The sequence below is a fragment of the Calliopsis andreniformis genome, chromosome 9 (genome assembly GCF_051401765.1).
Source record: "Calliopsis andreniformis isolate RMS-2024a chromosome 9, iyCalAndr_principal, whole genome shotgun sequence".
NCBI classification, from domain to species: Eukaryota; Metazoa; Arthropoda; class Insecta; order Hymenoptera; family Andrenidae; genus Calliopsis; species Calliopsis andreniformis.
In genome coordinates, this window is record NC_135070.1 from 8,001,403 (window position 1) to 8,020,746 (window position 19,344).

A 19,344-nucleotide genomic window follows, 5' to 3' on the forward strand; every position below is an offset into this window, starting at 1 on the left:
TTGGTAAGTATTGAGAACTCCAGATACCTCTTATGATATTATGCTCTCCTGATACTTACCTTTAATTTTGCCAAATTTTGAAGTTCGATATTGGAAAGTATTGAGAACTGCAGATACCTCCTATGATATTATGTTCTCCTGATACTTACCTTTAATTTCGGCAAAAGCCAAACTTACATATTAGTAAGTATTGAGAACTCCAGATACCTCCTATGATATTATGTTCTCCTGATACTTACCTTTGATTTTGCAAAATTTTGAAGTTCGATATTGGTAAGAATTGAGAACTCCAGATACCTCTTATGATATTATGTTCTCCTGATACTTACCTTTAATTTCGGCAAATTCTGAAGATCCATATTGGTGAGTATTGAAAAATCGAGATACCTCCTATGATATTATGTTCTCCTGATACATACCTTTAATTTTGACAAATTCTGAAGTTCCATATTGGTAAGTATTGAGAACTCCAGATACCTCTTATGATATTATGTTCTCCTGATACTTACCTTTAATTTTGCCAAATTCTGAAGTTCCATATTGGTAAGTATTGAGAACTCCAGATACCTCTTATGATATTATGTTCTCCTGATACTTACCTTTAATTTTGCCAAATTCTGAAGTTCCATATTTGTAAGTATTGGGAAATCAAGATACCTCCTATGGTATTATGTTCTCCTGATACTTACCTTTAATTTCGGCAAAAGCCAAACTTACATATTAGTAAGTATTGAGAACTCCAGATACCTCCTATGATATTATGTTCTCCTGATACTTACCTTTAATTTTGCAAAATTTTGAAGTTCGATATTGGTAAGTATTGAGAACTCCAGATACCTCTTATGATATTATGTTCTCCTGATACTTACCTTTAATTTCGGCAAATTCTGAAGATCCATATTGGTGAGTATTGAAAAATCGAGATACCTCCTATGTTATTATGTTCTCCTGATACTTACCTTTAATTTTGCCAAATTCTCAAGATCCATATTGGTGAGTATTGAGAACTCCAGATACCTCCTATGATATTATGTTCTCCTGATACTTACCTTTAATTTCGGCAAAAGCCAAACTTACATATTAGTAAGTATTGAGAACTCCAGATACCTCCTATGATATTATGTTCTCCTGATACTTACCTTTAATTTTGCCAAATTCTCAAGATCCATATTGGTGAGTATTGAGAAATCGAGATACCTCCTATGGTATCATGTTCTCCTGATACATACCTTTAATTTTGACAAATTCTGAAGTTCCATATTGGTAAGTATTGAGAAATCGAGATACCTCCTATGGTATCATGTTCTCCTGATACTTACCTTTAATTTCGGCAAAAGCCAAACTTACATATTAGTAAGTATTGAGAACTCCAGATACCTCCTATGATATTATGTTCTCCTGATACTTACCTTTGATTTTGCAAAATTTTGAAGTTCGATATTGGTAAGAATTGAGAACTCCAGATACCTCTTATGATATTATGTTCTCCTGATACTTACCTTTAATTTCGGCAAATTCTGAAGATCCATATTGGTGAGTATTGAAAAATCGAGATACCTCCTATGATATTATGTTCTCCTGATACTTACCTTTAATTTTGCCAAATTCTCAAGATCCATATTGGTGAGTATTGAGAACTCCAGATACCTCCTATGATACTATGTTCTCCTGATACATACCTTTAATTTTGCCAAATTCTCAAGATCCATATTGGTGAGTATTGAGAACTCCAGATACCTCCTATGATATTATCTTCTCCTGATACTTACCTTTAATTTCGGCAAAAGCCAAACTTACATATTAGTAAGTATTGAGAACTCCAGATACCTCCTATGATATTATGTTCTCCTGATACTTACCTTTAATTTTGCAAAATTTTGAAGTTCGATATTGGTAAGTATTGAGAAATCGAGATACCTCCTATGATATTATGTTCTCCTGATACTTACCCTTAATTTCAGCAAATTCTGAAGATCCATATTGGTGAGTATTGAGAAATCGAGATATCTCCTATGATATTATGTTCTCCTGATACTTACCTTTAATTTTGCCAAATTCTCAAGATCCATATTGGTGAGTATTGAGAACTCCAGATACCTCCTATGATATTATGTTCTCCTGATACTTACCTTTAATTTCGGCAAAAGCCAAACTTACATATTAGTAAGTATTGAGAACTCCAGATACCTCCTATGATATTATGTTCTCCTGATACTTACCTTTAATTTTGCAAAATTTTGAAGTTCGATATTGGTAAGTATTGAGAACTCCAGATACCTCTTATGATATTATGTTCTCCTGATACTTACCTTTAATTTCGGCAAAAGCCAAACTTACATATTAGTAAGTATTGAGAACTCCAGATACCTCCTATGATATTATGTTCTCCTGATACTTACCTTTGATTTTGCAAAATTTTGAAGTTCGATATTGGTAAGAATTGAGAACTCCAGATACCTCTTATGATATTATGTTCTCCTGATACTTAACTTTAATTTTGCAAAATTTTGAAGTTCGATATTGGCAGGTATTGAGAACTGCAGATACCTCCTATGATATTATGTTCTCCTGATACTTACCTTTAATTTTGCAAAATTTTGCAGTTCGATATTGGTAAGTATTGAGAACTCTAGATACCTCTTATGATATTATGTTCTCCTGATACTTACCCTTAATTTCGGCAAATTCTGAAGATCCATATTGGTGAGTATTGAGAAATCGAGATACCTCCTATGATATTATGTTCTCCTGATACTTACCTTTAATATTGCCAAATTCTCAAGATCCATATTGGTGAGTATTGAGAACTCCAGATACCTCCTATGATATTATGTTCTCCTGATACATACCTTTAATTTTGCCAAATTCTCAAGATCCATATTGGTGAGTATTGAGAACTCCAGATACCTCCTATGATATTATGTTCTCCTGATACTTACCTTTAATTTTGCAAAATTTTGAAGTTCGATATTGGTAAGTATTGAGAACTCCAGATACCTCTTATGATATTATGTTCTCCTGATACTTACCCTTTATTTCGGCAAATTCTGAAGATCTATATTGGTGAGTATTGAGAAATCGAGATACCTCCTATGATATTATGTTCTCCTGATACTTACCTTTAATTTTGCCAAATTCTCAAGATGCATATTGGTGAGTATTGAGAACTCCAGATACCTCCTATGATATTATGTTCTCCTGATACTTACCTTTAATTTCGGCAAAAGCCAAACTTACATATTAGTAAGTATAGAGAACTCCAGATACCTCCTATGATGTTATGTTCTCCTGATACTTACCTTTAATTTTGAAAAATTTTGAAGTTCGATATTGGTGAGTATTGAAAAATCGAGATACCTCCTATGATATTATGTTCTCCTGATACATACCTTTAATTTTGCCAAATTCTCAAGATCCATATTGGTGAGTATTGAGAACTCCAGATACCTCCTATGATATTATGTTCTCCTGATATTTACCTTTGATTTTGCAAAATTTTGAAGTTCGATATTGGTAAGAATTGAGAACTCCAGATACCTCTTATGATATTATGTTCTCCTGATACTTACCTTTAATTTCGGCAAATTCTGAAGATCCATATTGGTGAGTATTGAGAACTCCAGATACCTCCTATGATATTATGTTCTCCTGATACATACCTTTAATTTTGACAAATTCTGAAGTTCCATATTGGTAAGTATTGAGAACTCCAGATACCTCCTATGATATTATGTTCTCCTGATACTTACCTTTAATTTTGCCAAATTCTCAAGATCCATATTGGTGAGTATTGAGAACTCCAGATACCTCCTATGATATTATGTTCTCCTGATACTTACCTTTAATTTCGGCAAAAGCCAAACTTACATATTAGTAAGTATTGAGAACTCCAGATACCTCCTATGATATTATGTTCTCCTGATACTTACCTTTAATTTTGCAAAATTTTGAAGTTCGATATTGGTGAGTATTGAAAAATCGAGATACCTCCTATGATATTATGTTCTCCTGTTACATACCTTTAATTTTGCCAAATTCTCAAGATCCATATTGGTGAGTATTGAGAACTCCAGATACCTCCTATGATATTATGTTCTCCTGACACTTACCTTTAATTTTGCAAAATTTTCAAGTTCGATATTGGTAAGTATTGAGAACTCCAGATACCTCTTATGATATTATGTTCTCCTGATACTTACCCTTTATTTCGGCAAATTCTGAAGATCTATATTGGTGAGTATTGAGAAATCGAGATACCTCCTATGATATTATGTTCTCCTGATACTTACCTTTAATTTTGCCAAATTCTCAAAATCCATATTGGTGAGTATTGAGAACTCCAGATACCTCCTATGATATTATGTTCGCCTGATACTTACCTTTAATTTCGGCAAAAGCCAAACTTACATATTAGTAAGTATTGAGAACTCCAGATACCTCCTATGATATTATGTTCTCCTGATACTTACCTTTAATTTTGCAAAATTTTGAAGTTCGATATTGGTGAGTATTGAAAAATCGAGATACCTCCTATGATATTATGTTCTCCTGATACATACCTTTAATTTTGCCAAATTCTCAAGATCCATATTGGTGAGTATTGAGAACTCCAGATACCTCCTATGATATTATGTTCTCCTGATACTTACCTTTAATTTTGCAAAATTTTGAAGTTCGATATTGGTAAGTATTGAGAACTCCAGATACCTCTTATGATATTATGTTCTCCTGATACTTACCTTTAATTTTGCCAAATTCTCAAGATCCATATTGGTGAGTATTGAGAACTCCAGATACCTCCTATGATATTATGTTGTCCTGATACATACCTTTAATTTTGCCAAATTCTCAAGATCCATATTGGTGAGTATTGAGAACTCCAGATACCTCCTATGATATTATGTTCTCCTGATACTTACCTTTAATTTCGGCAATAGCCAAACTTACATATTAGTAAGTATTGAGAACTCCAGATACCTCCTATGATATTATGTTCTCCTGATACTTACCTTTAATTTTGCAAAATTTTGAAGTTCGATATTGGTAAGTATAGAGAACTCCAGATACCTCTTATGATATTATGTTCTCCTGATACTTACCCTTTATTTCGGCAAATTCTGAAGATCTATATTGGTGAGTATTGAGAAATCGAGATACCTCCTATGATATTATGTTCTCCTGATACTTACCTTTAATTTTGCCAAATTCTCAAGATCCATATTGGTGAGTATTGAGAACTCCAGATACCTCCTATGATATTATGTTCTCCTGATACTTACCTTTAATTTCGGCAAAAGCCAAACTTACATATTAGTAAGTATAGAGAACTCCAGATACCTCCTATGATATTATGTTCTCCTGATACTTACCTTTGATTTTGCAAAATTTTGAAGTTCGATATTGATAAGTATTGAGAACTCCAGATACCTCTTATGATATTATGCTCTCCTGATACTTACCTTTAATTTTGCCAAATTTTGAAGTTCGATATTGGAAAGTATTGAGAACTGCAGATACCTCCTATGATATTATGTTCTCCTGATACTTACCTTTAATTTCGGCAAAAGCCAAACTTACATATTAGTAAGTATTGAGAACTCCAGATACCTCCTATGATATTATGTTCTCCTGATACTTACCTTTGATTTTGCAAAATTTTGAAGTTCGATATTGGTAAGAATTGAGAACTCCAGATACCTCTTATGATATTATGTTCTCCTGATACTTACCTTTAATTTCGGCAAATTCTGAAGATCCATATTGGTGAGTATTGAAAAATCGAGATACCTCCTATGATATTATGTTCTCCTGATACATACCTTTAATTTTGACAAATTCTGAAGTTCCATATTGGTAAGTATTGAGAACTCCAGATACCTCTTATGATATTATGTTCTCCTGATACTTACCTTTAATTTTGCCAAATTCTGAAGTTCCATATTGGTAAGTATTGAGAACTCCAGATACCTCTTATGATATTATGTTCTCCTGATACTTACCTTTAATTTTGCCAAATTCTGAAGTTCCATATTTGTAAGTATTGGGAAATCAAGATACCTCCTATGGTATTATGTTCTCCTGATACTTACCTTTAATTTCGGCAAAAGCCAAACTTACATATTAGTAAGTATTGAGAACTCCAGATACCTCCTATGATATTATGTTCTCCTGATACTTACCTTTAATTTTGCAAAATTTTGAAGTTCGATATTGGTAAGTATTGAGAACTCCAGATACCTCTTATGATATTATGTTCTCCTGATACTTACCTTTAATTTCGGCAAATTCTGAAGATCCATATTGGTGAGTATTGAAAAATCGAGATACCTCCTATGTTATTATGTTCTCCTGATACTTACCTTTAATTTTGCCAAATTCTCAAGATCCATATTGGTGAGTATTGAGAACTCCAGATACCTCCTATGATATTATGTTCTCCTGATACTTACCTTTAATTTCGGCAAAAGCCATACTTACATATTAGTAAGTATTGAGAACTCCAGATACCTCCTATGATATTATGTTCTCCTGATACTTACCTTTAATTTTGCCAAATTCTCAAGATCCATATTGGTGAGTATTGAGAAATCGAGATACCTCCTATGGTATCATGTTCTCCTGATACATACCTTTAATTTTGACAAATTCTGAAGTTCCATATTGGTAAGTATTGAGAACTCCAGATACCTCCTATGATATTATGTTCTCCTGATACTTACCTTTAATTTCGGCAAAAGCCAAACTTACATATTAGTAAGTATTGAGAACTCCAGATACCTCCTATGATATTATGTTCTCCTGATACTTACCTTTAATTTTGCAAAATTTTGAAGTTCGATATTGGTAAGTATTGAGAACTCCAGATACCTCTTATGATATTATGTTCTCCTGATACTTACCTTTAATTTCGGCAAATTCTGAAGATCCATATTGGTGAGTATTGAAAAATCGAGATACCTCCTATGTTATTATGTTCTCCTGATACTTACCTTTAATTTTGCCAAATTCTCAAGATCCATATTGGTGAGTATTGAGAACTCCAGATACCTCCTATGATATTATGTTCTCCTGATACTTACCTTTAATTTCGGCAAAAGCCAAACTTACATATTAGTAAGTATTGAGAACTCCAGATACCTCCTATGATATTATGTTCTCCTGATACTTACCTTTAATTTTGCCAAATTCTCAAGATCCATATTGGTGAGTATTGAGAAATCGAGATACCTCCTATGGTATCATGTTCTCCTGATACATACCTTTAATTTTGACAAATTCTCAAGATCCATATTGGTGAGTATTGAGAACTCCAGATACCTCCTATGATATTATGTTCTCCTGATACATACCTTTAATTTTGACAAATTCTGAAGTTCCATATTGGTAAGTATTGAGAACTCCAGATACCTCTTATGATATTATGTTCTCCTGATACTTACCTTTAATTTTGCCAAATTCTGAAGTTCCATATTGGTAAGTATTGAGAACTCCAGATACCTCTTATGATATTATGTTCTCCTGATACTTACCTTTAATTTTGCCAAATTCTGAAGTTCCATATTTGTAAGTATTGGGAAATCAAGATACCTCCTATGGTATTATGTTCTCCTGATACCTAACTTTAATTTTGCCAGATTCTGAAGTTCTATATTGGTAAGCATTGAGAAATTGAGATACCTCCTATGGTATCATGTTCTCCTGATACTTACCTTTAATTTCGCCAAATTCTGAAGTTACTTAATAATAATTTCATCGATTCAGTTTTCGCTAAAGATTTGGACAAAACTTATTAATAGTCAAGGATGGTTAAAGTGTCTACTGGCTGGGCAACCCAAGGGGTAGCGGGTGCCCAACAGCTATTATGATTGAGGAGACCAGTATACATAATCTGGTGGTCAGGAAGTCTCTCCAGAACAGCGATGTTCAAGTACATCCGATGCAATCGCTAGCAACCGAAAATGCCTGGTATCGTTCGCTCGCGATATGTCTTTTATATAATATCTTTACCAGAATATCTTTTGTAAATAGCATTTTCGCTTGTTAGTTGAAATGATGGGGATGAATGAGGAAGAAAGTTTAGTGGGACACCTTGTATATTGGTTGGTATAGTAGGAATTTTTTCTCGTTCACTGACATTACCAGCGTCAATGATGAGAACACAATGTGCTTTCTATCTCCACCGCTTGAAAATTGCAGAGGGCGCTTGAAAACCAGTAGATTTTCACGAAGTCGGTATTTCAGAACATGAAACATGGAAATCCATGAGTTTTCCAATCTATCCCGATAGATTTATCACGGTTCATACTATTTATAGTTCGATATTGAGTCGTTAGATGGATAAAAAAAAAATTAACAATATTGCAAATCGTACACTATAAACATACAATATACAATGTGACGAGCCTATATAGATAAAAAACGTGAAGATTACTTTGCTTGTTACTCCTACGTATTTGTGTGAATGAAGAATAATTCGGTTTATCTCTTGATTTCTCCACAGTTGTTGCTTTTTCTGTATATGTGATATTAATCTGATTTTTAAAAGACATGCAAAATAAATGTAATCTTTTGTTTACTTGCTGTTGCTGAAAAGTAAAGACTTGTAAAAATAAAAGTATTGTTTAAGATAGAAGTACAATATGGCAATGTAAGTGCATAGATTTCAATTAAATATAAAAGTATAGTTATTAACTGAATATTATTTGTGTTTTTTTAGCATGCTTAATGTAACAAGATATTGTACAACAATTGCTAGAAACAATGCAACAAGACTGCTGCCAGTTCGGCAGAATTTATATACCTGTGCTCCAAAACCCAGAATTACAGATAAAGCATTTTTATTAACAAAAAGAAATGCTATTTACTTCCATAAGGTATCACTGATTAATTATAGATTTGAGTTAAAATATAATAGTATGTGTAATTATAATTGTAAATATTGAATCAGCTGATTTTATTTACAGGATTTACTCAAACAAGGAAGCACCATAGCTTTAAGTTTATCATCAAAATCAGTTCATAAAACAGATAAAATTGTAGGAAAATGGATGTTAACTTGCAGTGGCATGGTTTTTATAGCTGTAGTGTTAGGTATAACGGGTTATTTTTTATTTTATTATTGTGTTCGTACTGTAGTGAAAGTTGTTACTGATACAACTTATGGAAAGTAATTCTTAAAACTTATATAGTACTGCATATTATCTTGTATAATATAGTTTAATATATCTTATCTTCTAAGTTTGTATAGTCAATAGAAATTTAAGCCCATATAAAGTATAATACATGAATAAAATATATTACATAGCAAAAATTTACATTAAATCAATGAATTCTCCTATCCTATGTATTTAGGAGGTGTAACAAGACTAACAGAATCTGGCTTATCTATGGTCACTTGGAAATTACTTGGTGAAAAGTTACCTACTACAGAAAGTCAATGGCATGCAGAATTTGAACGTTACAAACAGTTTCCTGAGTATAAAATGTGAGGGTTTATGTTATGAAACTTACAACATTTTTATAAAATCGTATATTTTATCCTAACATTTTATTTTAGAAATAATCAAAACATGACACTAGAAGAATTTAAACGCATTTGGTGGATGGAATATTTACATAGAATGTGGGGGCGTTTAATAGGTGGTGTATTCATAATTCCAGCAGCATACTTTTGGGCAAAAGGTATGCTGAGACCAGAAATGAAAACCAGAGTAGCAGTCCTGGGAATATTGATTGGCTTACAAGGTCTTATGGGTTGGTACATGGTTAAATCTGGTTTGGAAGATCGTTTTGTGGAGCCATCAGATGTACCTCGTGTTTCACAATACCGTTTGGCTGCGCATTTGGGAATGGCATTTATTATATATACAGGATTTTTGTATAATGCTTTAAATTACTTACTTCCTGCCCAGAAACTAGCGCTTGATAATTCGAATATTAATATTAATAATGTAAAAAGGAAACTAAAATCGTTTAGAACATTAGTTCACTCTACCAAGGGATTAGTTTTCCTTACTGCTATGTCTGGAGCCTTAGTAGCAGGAATGGATGCAGGACTTATTTATAACACATTCCCAAAAATGGCAAATAAATGGATACCAGATGATCTACTTGCACTAGCACCTAAATGGAAAAATTTTACTGAAAATCCGACTGCTGTACAATTTGATCACAGAATATTGGTATGTCCTAGAGAGAGTGAAACAGTATCCGATATCTATAACTACTAATAATGAAATGCCGTTTTTACAGGGCATCACTACTTTGTCATTAATAACTTACATCGGAATAGCGTCTCGTCATCACAGGCTTCCTGGAAACGCAAAGAAAGCAGTAGCTGCCGCTCTTTGCGCGGGTTATTTACAAGTATTATTAGGAATTTCAACATTGATGTATCACGTGCCTGTAGCACTAGCTGCACTTCATCAGTCAGGAAGTCTTCTTGTTTTAAGTACAATGATTTGGTTGTGTCATGAATTGAAATATTTGAAATATGCTATTAAATAAAGTTTTATAGAAATATAAATATTTGACTATAAAATTATGTATGATAGTGCACATTGTGTCGTATTCTTTCTCTTTTTTACATAAATTAGGATCTGGTTAAAAAAAGTTGTGACACATTCACAACATTACGCTTTATTTGACAATGCATTAAGTTATAATAATCAATATTCATAAAAATTAATTTACATGTGTATATCTTAAAGTAATATACTTACAATCAAAATATCGAAGTTTAAGTAATTTTACAATATTTTGTAAGTATATTTAATTCCATATTCATTAAAAACAAATAAATAACTATCTTAAAATAACAGTAAACAAACCACTTAGTATTTGCATCAATCGCATAATTCTGCTCTTTTCACGATTTGTGTTAAAATTACACAATATGGACCTGATTGGATTATACTTCTACATTGTAAATCAATGCGGACCGTCTACTAACATCATTTGCATTTTCCTCGTATTTAGGAATTTATCAAATATTAAATGATGTTAGGTCTGGCACCTAATTTCAAAAATCAGCTTTGGTGAATACATCACGTGTTCAATTAGTTTAAAAAAGTGTGTAAACCCTGCTTAATAGATAATTGCTATCTAATTACAGTAACATTTTTATTAGCTTTCAAAAAGTTCACAATATCGTATTTACTAATAATTTCCGATCAGCAACACAGTAAATTCAGCTTTATTGGCAGTCGTGCTATCTGATCTCTTTTCTTTCTTTTCCGATAGTTTTAAAACGTTTTGTATCCATTGGTCCAACATAACAATATTAATATTAAGCAGCAGCAGTATTTATTAGGCGTTTTGAATTGCACTTTCGTTATTGTAACATTTTTTTTTATTTACACTCATTCTCTTTTTTATTTTTATTTCCTTACATGGCAATTGCACCACATCACATTTTTTATTTATTGTTGTATGCATATGAGTATTATTAAAGAAGAATGTTTTCCATTATTCACATAATAAGAAAAAGAACAAATTATTTAGAAAAAGGTTTACACAAAATTTCTATTAAAACCTTCATGCAACAATGTGCAAACAGTAAATGTAATTGATATTATGCTCAAGACAAAGTTCATGTACCATGTTAACCATCAACCAAGAAAGAATTGAATGTAATATTTTTTAACACAATTATAGGTAATTAAAATTCTGTATTGCAAAAATTAATATCAGTCTGGTAGTATTAACCGTTCTATTTAAGAATTTTATACATCTTAATTAATTCTCAATAGTAAATATTTCTCCATAAATGTGAAAGTATCATTTTCAGTTTGTGTGTTGTGAGCTTTGAGAATAGATAAAAGTAATGCTTTAAAAATTCTACCTATTTTACCAAAGAAATCATATATTTGATCATACTAATAATAGTATCTTATTCTTGTGTGTCACTGATGCATTATTAGTGAAGAAAAAGAAGTTTGCTTCTTTATACAAAGGAGTTATAGTTCTTAAACACAACGACCTAATAGAGAGACAGAATAGTAGTATATGTATGTAAATCGAAAATATGTGCTCCCTTTATTTGCACTCTTATTTATAGTATATCAAAGAAATGCATCATAGTTAACATAAAAATTATTTTATATATATATATATATATATATTATATATAATGAAGAAATGTGCATTTTATAAACCTGTATGTTTATGTTTGTAACCATTTCTTCCAGTCATTTATATCTTTTGCATGTGATCATCTGATTTAGTAATAAGTTATTCATATGATTAAATATTTTTTTTCTTTTGACACTCAAATGGGAATAGTGAAACTGATATATGTATCTGTATACATATATTCTCTATATATTATGTATTATACATTCACGCACACGCAATATTATATATTATAATTTTATGATCAATGTATATAAGAAACAAACTTTATCACCGCCATAATACAGTCAATAAATTCACACGCATAGTATGTCATTTTTGTATAGCTATACTTTAGACAATTTTTTTTTTTCGTGCAACATGTGGAGCAGAAGTAAAAGTGAAGTGCTTTCTAGGACTAACAGTACTGACTGACTTTATCGTGTTAATCGTTTTATTGTATACGCAAATAACAAACCAGTGTAAATGATTGTGTTCATAAAATAGTGTGAAAACGATACATTCTGCACCACATGCAATACAGTATTAGTCTTATTTCTTCTCTGTGCATTATTCAGCCGTGAAAACCTTATACAATATTCTATTAGTACTTATAGGAAGGAATCGTAAATTTCAGGCCATTAATAGGCCAAACATGTACTCTTATGAAATAATGCAAATTCGTGACTTATAAACAATACATTTACAAAAATTTAATTAACTGTGTCAAAAACAAAATGTCAAAGAATTTTATACGCTACATATTATGCAAAAATAACGCAAAATATTGTTCCTTTTCATTTGATCTTATAAAAGTTATAATTATTTAGTTTAAATTTTCAAACAAGAATCTTGGGTAATATAACCCATACGAAATGAGTCAAATGCATTTTAACAAGCAGCATATATCTTGATCCTTGTTTCACTATTGTCTATTGCCGTTTTTATATTCAATATAAATTTGTGTAATTTTTTTATTATTATCATTATTACTACCTTCTTTAAATTTATGAAGTATTTCTTACACCATATAATTATGCAACTTGATAAGCAGCAAAGAATAATTGTTTAAATGTATACTTTTTTTTTCAAGTGTTACAGCACCAGCACCTTAGTTGGTAGCAACAAATAAGTATGAGAGCATTAGAATTAAATTATACATGTTTCTCTGCTATAAATTAAATGTCAGTTGAAAAACACTTTCTCATTCTTTTTTCCAATTTTTTTCGAAATTTTAACTTATTCTTCAGTAATTTAATTTCGCATGTTAGCATTTCAAAATCTTTTTCTTGTATGCTAGCATAAATCAATAAAAATTAAATAATCACAACCCATAATTTAAACGCAATGATATTTAATTATTATAATATTTATGTATATTACGACAATTACGTTGTAAGTCTATTTTATTGTAAAAAATCACTTCAAGAATTGCTGCTCTACTCTTAACAATGATACAATATAAAATTAAAAAAATGTATTCTTACTTGAACATGTGTAAGAATATGTTTATTAGAAAGTGATTGGTTCAATATGATTTGTATTTTGACGTATACCTTAGTTCAGCTTGTTTTCATTGGACTATCATCCAATTTTTCTGGATTCACAATCACTTGTATGACATAACCTGGTTGTATTTTTGCTTCTTCTATGTGCATTTTATCACCTAATAATTTTCCACCAAAAAACCACCTTTGACGAGATGGTTCTAAACCTTCTTGACTCTATATTAACACAATTTTTATGACCATGAAACACCAAGTTATGAATCTTTACGAATCTAGTACATATCAACACATATTTCATAAAAAGCAATTTTATACACACCTGCAATTTCTTTTTAGCAGTAGCAATAGTATCTTTGCTGTAAACCGACAATTTAACTTCACCTAATGTAGTTGATAATCTGAGCTTCAGTGTCTGTTCAACTCCACTATCAACAGGTTCTGTAAATAATTAATAACAGAATATTTTAAACTTGTTTACAAGAGAACATGAAAATATTAAAAATTAATCTCCATTTTTATCAAATTTTAATCTATCACCTGAACAATCGGCTGGGGAGTCTCTTCCATTATCCTCTTTCACAATATTAATTGGATAAGATAAGCAGTAAATAGGAACTTGATATCTAGTTCCCAATTCATCATAACATTCTGTTAAAAAGCCATTTGGTACAGAAATGTTAGCTCCATCCAATATAGCTTGTGCTAACTGATAATCCTGAGCTTCTGCTGCAGTTGCACCTGCCCTCAAAGCATCCCATATTTCTTTGCGTCCATCAAATGCAGGTGCAGTATCCCAAAATTCGTCTCTTTTGCTTCGAAGTTGTCCTTCTGTCAAAGGTACATCTGATTTCCATCTAATTACTTCATGACAGAGTGGATGATTTTTTCTTGAATTGCCTGAGTAAAAAAAATCATTTCTTTCAGAGCGTTTTTATATTTTACAGTGTGATACATTTTAATTTCAAATTTCAATAAAACGATACAAAATCCTAAAATTTAAATATTCACCGGAAACGATTAAAAACGGTAAACTTAACATAACACGCAAAATATAACGTTCGATGTCGGTAATGAAACGTTACGATAGACGCAGTGACGATTAATTAGACGAACTCTCACGTAATAAACAATATGCAAATATAAGGTATAACGCGCAATAAATGCTAGATACGATAGCAAGAGAAAAAGCTGAAGTGCCTTCAAGGTTAGCCCGCTGTTGATCGAAATTTTTACGCACTTTATTTTGATTAAATTTTTACCTGAATTTACCCTCGTCGAATTTCCTGTAGTGTCGTCGACGGAGGCGTTTCTAGCCCTCGTTATACCTATGCAGCCTCCCATCCTAGGTGGCTGGAACGACCAAACATTTCACTGAAATTTAACAACACCTCGCATGCCATTTTCGTCCATTTTATCCATTAGATTACAAATTAGTACCATTAGAGGCGCTGGAATCGAGTCCACGGTAACATAACCTAGAACACCGTTAACGCGCACCTATTAAATGGATTTCAAAGTTAAATAAAACAAACTGTATATTTGAACTTCTCAATGAACGCGATAATTCACAGACAGTCGATATATGTGACATAACAATCACACGCAGATGTCGATCGCTTCAATTGTGACGATTTACAGTGAAAAGATTGATTATAGTCGAACACCATACGAATATAGTTTGATTCTCACGTAAGGTTAAGTGACACACAGTAAGAAGGCATATGTAGTTATTGCGATGGCTTCACTTACAAGTACCGTTCTTAAAGAGAAGCTTCTTACTGCTGTCAAAGGAAACGAATCACTAAACGGAACATGCCAGGAGATCGCCTCAGGTATTCGCTAATTACCATAATTATTTTTCCTCTACTTGTAATGTACGGCCTTGGTAGTAGAAGTGAATGAGAAATGATTGCACGTGCGTGAAAAATAGATTGATACTTGATACCATTAAATGAGAGGAAACTTTAGTTGAAATAAAGTAGAAGATAATGATTTAGAATATTTCTGTAATTTGTGACAGTACTAAGAATTAATGAAGATACTGATGTGTTAGAAATAATTGTCATTTTTTTATTTGAGATATCAATGAAAGTAAGAATTACATCTTTAAGATGAACAGGATATAAGTTCTGTTAATTTATGTGTACATTTCTAATTATTTGTTTTATTTTATCTTTATCTTATGTAGGAATACAAAGTGGATATATAAAGCTTTTTGAGATTGTGGGAGAACTTGGACCTTTTGTGACTGACAAAGATGTCAACATACGGGAAAGGGGTATTGAAACCCTTTCTTCTATTTTATCTTATTTGCCAAAAGATTATTTGAATGAAACTGAACTGCATTTTATAACATCATTTTATTCGGATAGACTTAAAGATCATCATAGCATTATACCTGCAGCACTAAAGGGAACTTTGGCAATTGTAAATATTGAAATATTCAATAACAATTATACTATAATAATATTTAAACAATATATATTATTTTTCAGGTTGAAATGAAGCATTTACCTAGGGATTCACCAGCCTGTCTATTTAGAGTTCTTTTTGATCATGTTCAATGCCAATCTCAATTATTACCTGATCGCCGTAACATATATTTAATATTTTCAACATTGTTACAAAACAGATTAGAAGACTTGAAAACTATGGGGCCAGATTTTATATATGGAATAATTAGTGCTATGGATGGAGAACGGGATCCTAGAAATTTGATGCTATTATTTAGCATACTTCCACACTTTATAAAAGAATTTCCATTAGGCCATTTAACTGAAGAAATGTTTGAAGTCATTGCATGTTATTTTCCAGTTGACTTCAATCCTGTAATTAGATCAACCAATCAAGATTTTAATTGTTCATTATCTGTGAATATGAATTATAATTTGACTTGACATTTTTCAGTCTGGATCAGATGGAGTAGGAATAACACGTGATGATTTGGCAGAAAAATTGGCACCTTGTCTTTGTGTTATACCACAGTTTGCTGAGTTTTGTATGCCACTTATACTTGAGAAGTTATGCTCCAATCTTAAAACTGCCAAATTGGACTCCTTAAATTTATTATGCAAAGGCGTGAAAACGTTTGGTACAAAGGGCCTTGAACAATATATAACTGAATTATCATCAGTTTTGAGAAAAGAAATTGTACCAGGTGGAGACCAAGACTTAAAAGAGGCAAGCTTAAAAGCTGTCACATCAATAATAGAAGTCTTATCAAATGATATCAAGCTTTGTGAAAATTTTATTGATGATATAATCACAGATGTAAAGTCTTCTTTGTATGATATACAATTGAGCTTATTTAGACCAACTATAAAATTGCTAGAATGCATAGCTACAGTTAATAAAGAATCATGTGTACAAGTGTTAAAAACGATAGTACCACTATGTCTTGGTCAATATTCTTCTAAAACTTCAGTAACAGATAAAACTGTTTTAATCGAAATATTAAACACTTTTATGAAAATTAGTTCTGATCATGGTTTTCATATAAGAGGTATGTACATAGTTTATGTATTTTCAAGATCTGCATTTTGAAAAATATTTTAAGAATAAAATATTTGACACAGATGTCCCAGAACTATCATGGACAGATATACCACAGCTATATTTAAACGAATTATCAATGGAACACATGGAGTTACAATCAAAACTATTACATGGACTCACAATACAGAAAATGTATCTGAATGGAACTCATAGAAGTTTACTTTATGATAAGATTTGTCACCTGATTGAAACAAATAATAATGAAATAAGAACAATTTCTACTTTGGCGTTTGCTGCATTATATCCACGTGAAATATCTACTTTAATCAAGGAAAGGTTTCAATTAAATACTGGTAAGTTAATAAAATTAAGCATCAATGCATTTTAATATCGTTTTTGAAATATAAATTTATTATATCAAATATTTCAGATGAAGCAAAAATAGAAGTTCGTAAACTGGAAGTAGTAGCAGCAGCAGCTGCTAAAACATACGAATTAGGTACTGAAGTTCTTCCATGCATTGTATCACAGACATCTGCTGCAAATTCTGAAATAAGTTTTACAGCTTTAGCTTGTCTTCACAGGCTAGTTGCTACAAAAGATATTGACTATGATATTCATCACTATCTGTACAATGAATGCAATATCATTGAAAAATTGATTGCTCTTAATGTAACTCCTGAGGATCAGATATTAGATTTGATTTTAAACATTTGTCGATTAATTGTAAGAAAACTTACATCTGAAGAGCAGCAAAAAATTGTTAATAGATACGCTGCAATGTTAAATGAACAAATTTCCGAAACCAATGCTGTTTTAATAATGAATATTATTATCCCTTTACGACAAAACATTAATTTAATCATAAGCTCTAATCTGTTAGAAAATTTATATAACTTATCACTCAACAGCATTTATTCAAATATAAGACTTATAACGTGTAAATTTATTGCTGTTATGCTAAACAAAATGAATGATAATGACGAATATTCTCAACATATTTTGCTATATTTTAAAGAAAAAATAGCTAATAAGTTAGACACAAGTATTAGTATTGAAGCAAAGCAAGCAGCAGTTTCCTTGCAAATGTGGCTAACAAAGGCCATCATTACAAAAGGTTCTTGTAATGCCTACATTCTCTTGAACGAAGTATGTAAAAGTTATTGAGAATTTTCCTGAACAATTTGTCAATACTATTCAACATTTTTTTTATTTGTCTTTGTAGCTGACAAATATTTTCAAACATGATCAAGTAGGTCAATATGTTGCACAAGAATATAACATTTTAACAAATAAGCAAGAAGATGCTTTAACAGAAGACAATTTCTGTAACATCAGAATTTTTTATAGGCAAAGAGTGTTTGAGCATTTAATACAAAAAAATCTTGATTTCGAAGGTCTATCAAGGCAAAATTATTTAACTGCATTGATACACCTACTAGAGGAAGTACCTATGGAACTTCTATTTATGCATTTAACAAAGGTATCAGTTGAATATTAACATAATTATTATCATTTATATATCTATATATATTTCCTTTTTTCAGTTGGTTCCACTGTTAATAGAATCCTTATCTCTTGATAATGAACAATTAATCTTTTCAACATTAATAACACTGAAACTTCTATTAGAGACTAAACACAGTATCTTTGGTGATAAAATACAATGCTTTATTCCAAGATTTTTGAAATTGTGCAGCTATAAAACTATGGTAATGTCTTATGAAATTCGTTTAGCTTTTGATATTATAAATGATTTTGTATTGATTATATTATTGAATGTTTCAGAGAGTTAGGATAGCAGCCCTAGAATGTTTAACAAATTACTGTAATTATCCAACAATCTTAATTAACATGTACAAGCAAGATGTATTAGAAAAATTAGCAAATTCAATTGACGACCGAAAACGTTTAGTTCGAAAAGCCGCAGTAAATGCAAGAACGAAATGGTTTTTAGTTGGCGCGCCAGGAGGAATTACAGAAGAATGATTTGTTCCTGTTGAGTGAAATTAGATTAATTGTAATAAAATGTTTTACGATTGAAAGATTTATGTACTTTTTATTTTTTTAAGCAAACATAAAATTTTTATCATATACGTTTGTTTATACATGTAAAATAGTCTTTATTCCATATTTTTTTGAACAAAGAAATTTAGATTTATCGTATTGTATTCCTACTATATTGTACATAATTGAATAAAGAATTGATTTATGTAATTGGATTGAAACC

At 31.1% G+C, this 19,344-nt stretch overlaps 3 protein-coding genes across 3 annotated transcripts; 2 read left to right on the forward strand and 1 right to left on the reverse strand.

Moving 5' to 3' along the window:
• The first annotated feature begins 8,269 nt into the window (after window positions 1-8,269).
• LOC143183946 (heme A synthase COX15) lies at window positions 8,270-10,785 on the forward strand. Its single transcript, XM_076385785.1, has 6 exons — window positions 8,270-8,647; window positions 8,717-8,873; window positions 8,964-9,090; window positions 9,352-9,484; window positions 9,557-10,181; window positions 10,252-10,785. Exons 1-6 carry the CDS (start codon window positions 8,640-8,642, stop codon window positions 10,504-10,506), a joined length of 1,305 nt encoding a protein of 434 aa, XP_076241900.1. The 5' UTR covers window positions 8,270-8,639; the 3' UTR covers window positions 10,507-10,785.
• Window positions 10,623-15,183, reverse strand: LOC143183949 (ubiquitin domain-containing protein 1). Its single transcript, XM_076385794.1, has 5 exons — window positions 15,057-15,183; window positions 14,879-14,990; window positions 14,157-14,516; window positions 13,939-14,057; window positions 10,623-13,835 (listed from the first exon to the last, which is right to left on the reverse strand). Exons 2-5 carry the CDS (start codon window positions 14,958-14,960, stop codon window positions 13,674-13,676), a joined length of 723 nt encoding a protein of 240 aa, XP_076241909.1. The 5' UTR covers window positions 14,961-14,990; window positions 15,057-15,183; the 3' UTR covers window positions 10,623-13,673.
• Mms19 (MMS19 nucleotide excision repair protein) lies at window positions 15,110-19,331 on the forward strand. The gene is made up of 9 exons (XM_076385783.1): window positions 15,110-15,451; window positions 15,808-16,046; window positions 16,115-16,447; window positions 16,527-17,121; window positions 17,195-17,467; window positions 17,545-18,263; window positions 18,340-18,597; window positions 18,662-18,826; window positions 18,903-19,331. The coding sequence occupies exons 1-9, from the start codon at window positions 15,355-15,357 to the stop codon at window positions 19,101-19,103; spliced, it is 2,880 nt and encodes a 959-aa protein (XP_076241898.1). The 5' UTR covers window positions 15,110-15,354; the 3' UTR covers window positions 19,104-19,331.
• The last annotated feature ends 13 nt before the right edge of the window (window positions 19,332-19,344 follow it).

Excerpts from the sequence above, each read along its gene's own strand:
- LOC143183946 (XM_076385785.1), top strand. Across the intron at positions 9,485-9,556 it reads CAGTTTCCTGAGTATAAAAT|AAATAATCAAAACATGACAC; the intron begins GTGAGGGTTTAT and ends ATTTTATTTTAG. Across the intron at positions 10,182-10,251 it reads AATTTGATCACAGAATATTG|GGCATCACTACTTTGTCATT; the intron begins GTATGTCCTAGA and ends CCGTTTTTACAG.
- LOC143183949 (XM_076385794.1), bottom strand. The coding sequence starts at position 14,960 with ATGGGAGGCTGCATAGGTATAACGAGGGCTAGAAACGCCTCCGTCGAC. Across the intron at positions 14,058-14,156 it reads CTCCCCAGCCGATTGTTCAG|AACCTGTTGATAGTGGAGTT; the intron begins GTGATAGATTAA and ends AATTATTTACAG. Across the intron at positions 13,836-13,938 it reads CTGCTAAAAAGAAATTGCAG|AGTCAAGAAGGTTTAGAACC; the intron begins GTGTGTATAAAA and ends GTGTTAATATAG.
- Mms19 (XM_076385783.1), top strand. The coding sequence starts at position 15,355 with ATGGCTTCACTTACAAGTACCGTTCTTAAAGAGAAGCTTCTTACTGCT. Across the intron at positions 15,452-15,807 it reads ATGCCAGGAGATCGCCTCAG|GAATACAAAGTGGATATATA; the intron begins GTATTCGCTAAT and ends TATCTTATGTAG. Across the intron at positions 18,264-18,339 it reads CCTACATTCTCTTGAACGAA|CTGACAAATATTTTCAAACA; the intron begins GTATGTAAAAGT and ends TTGTCTTTGTAG.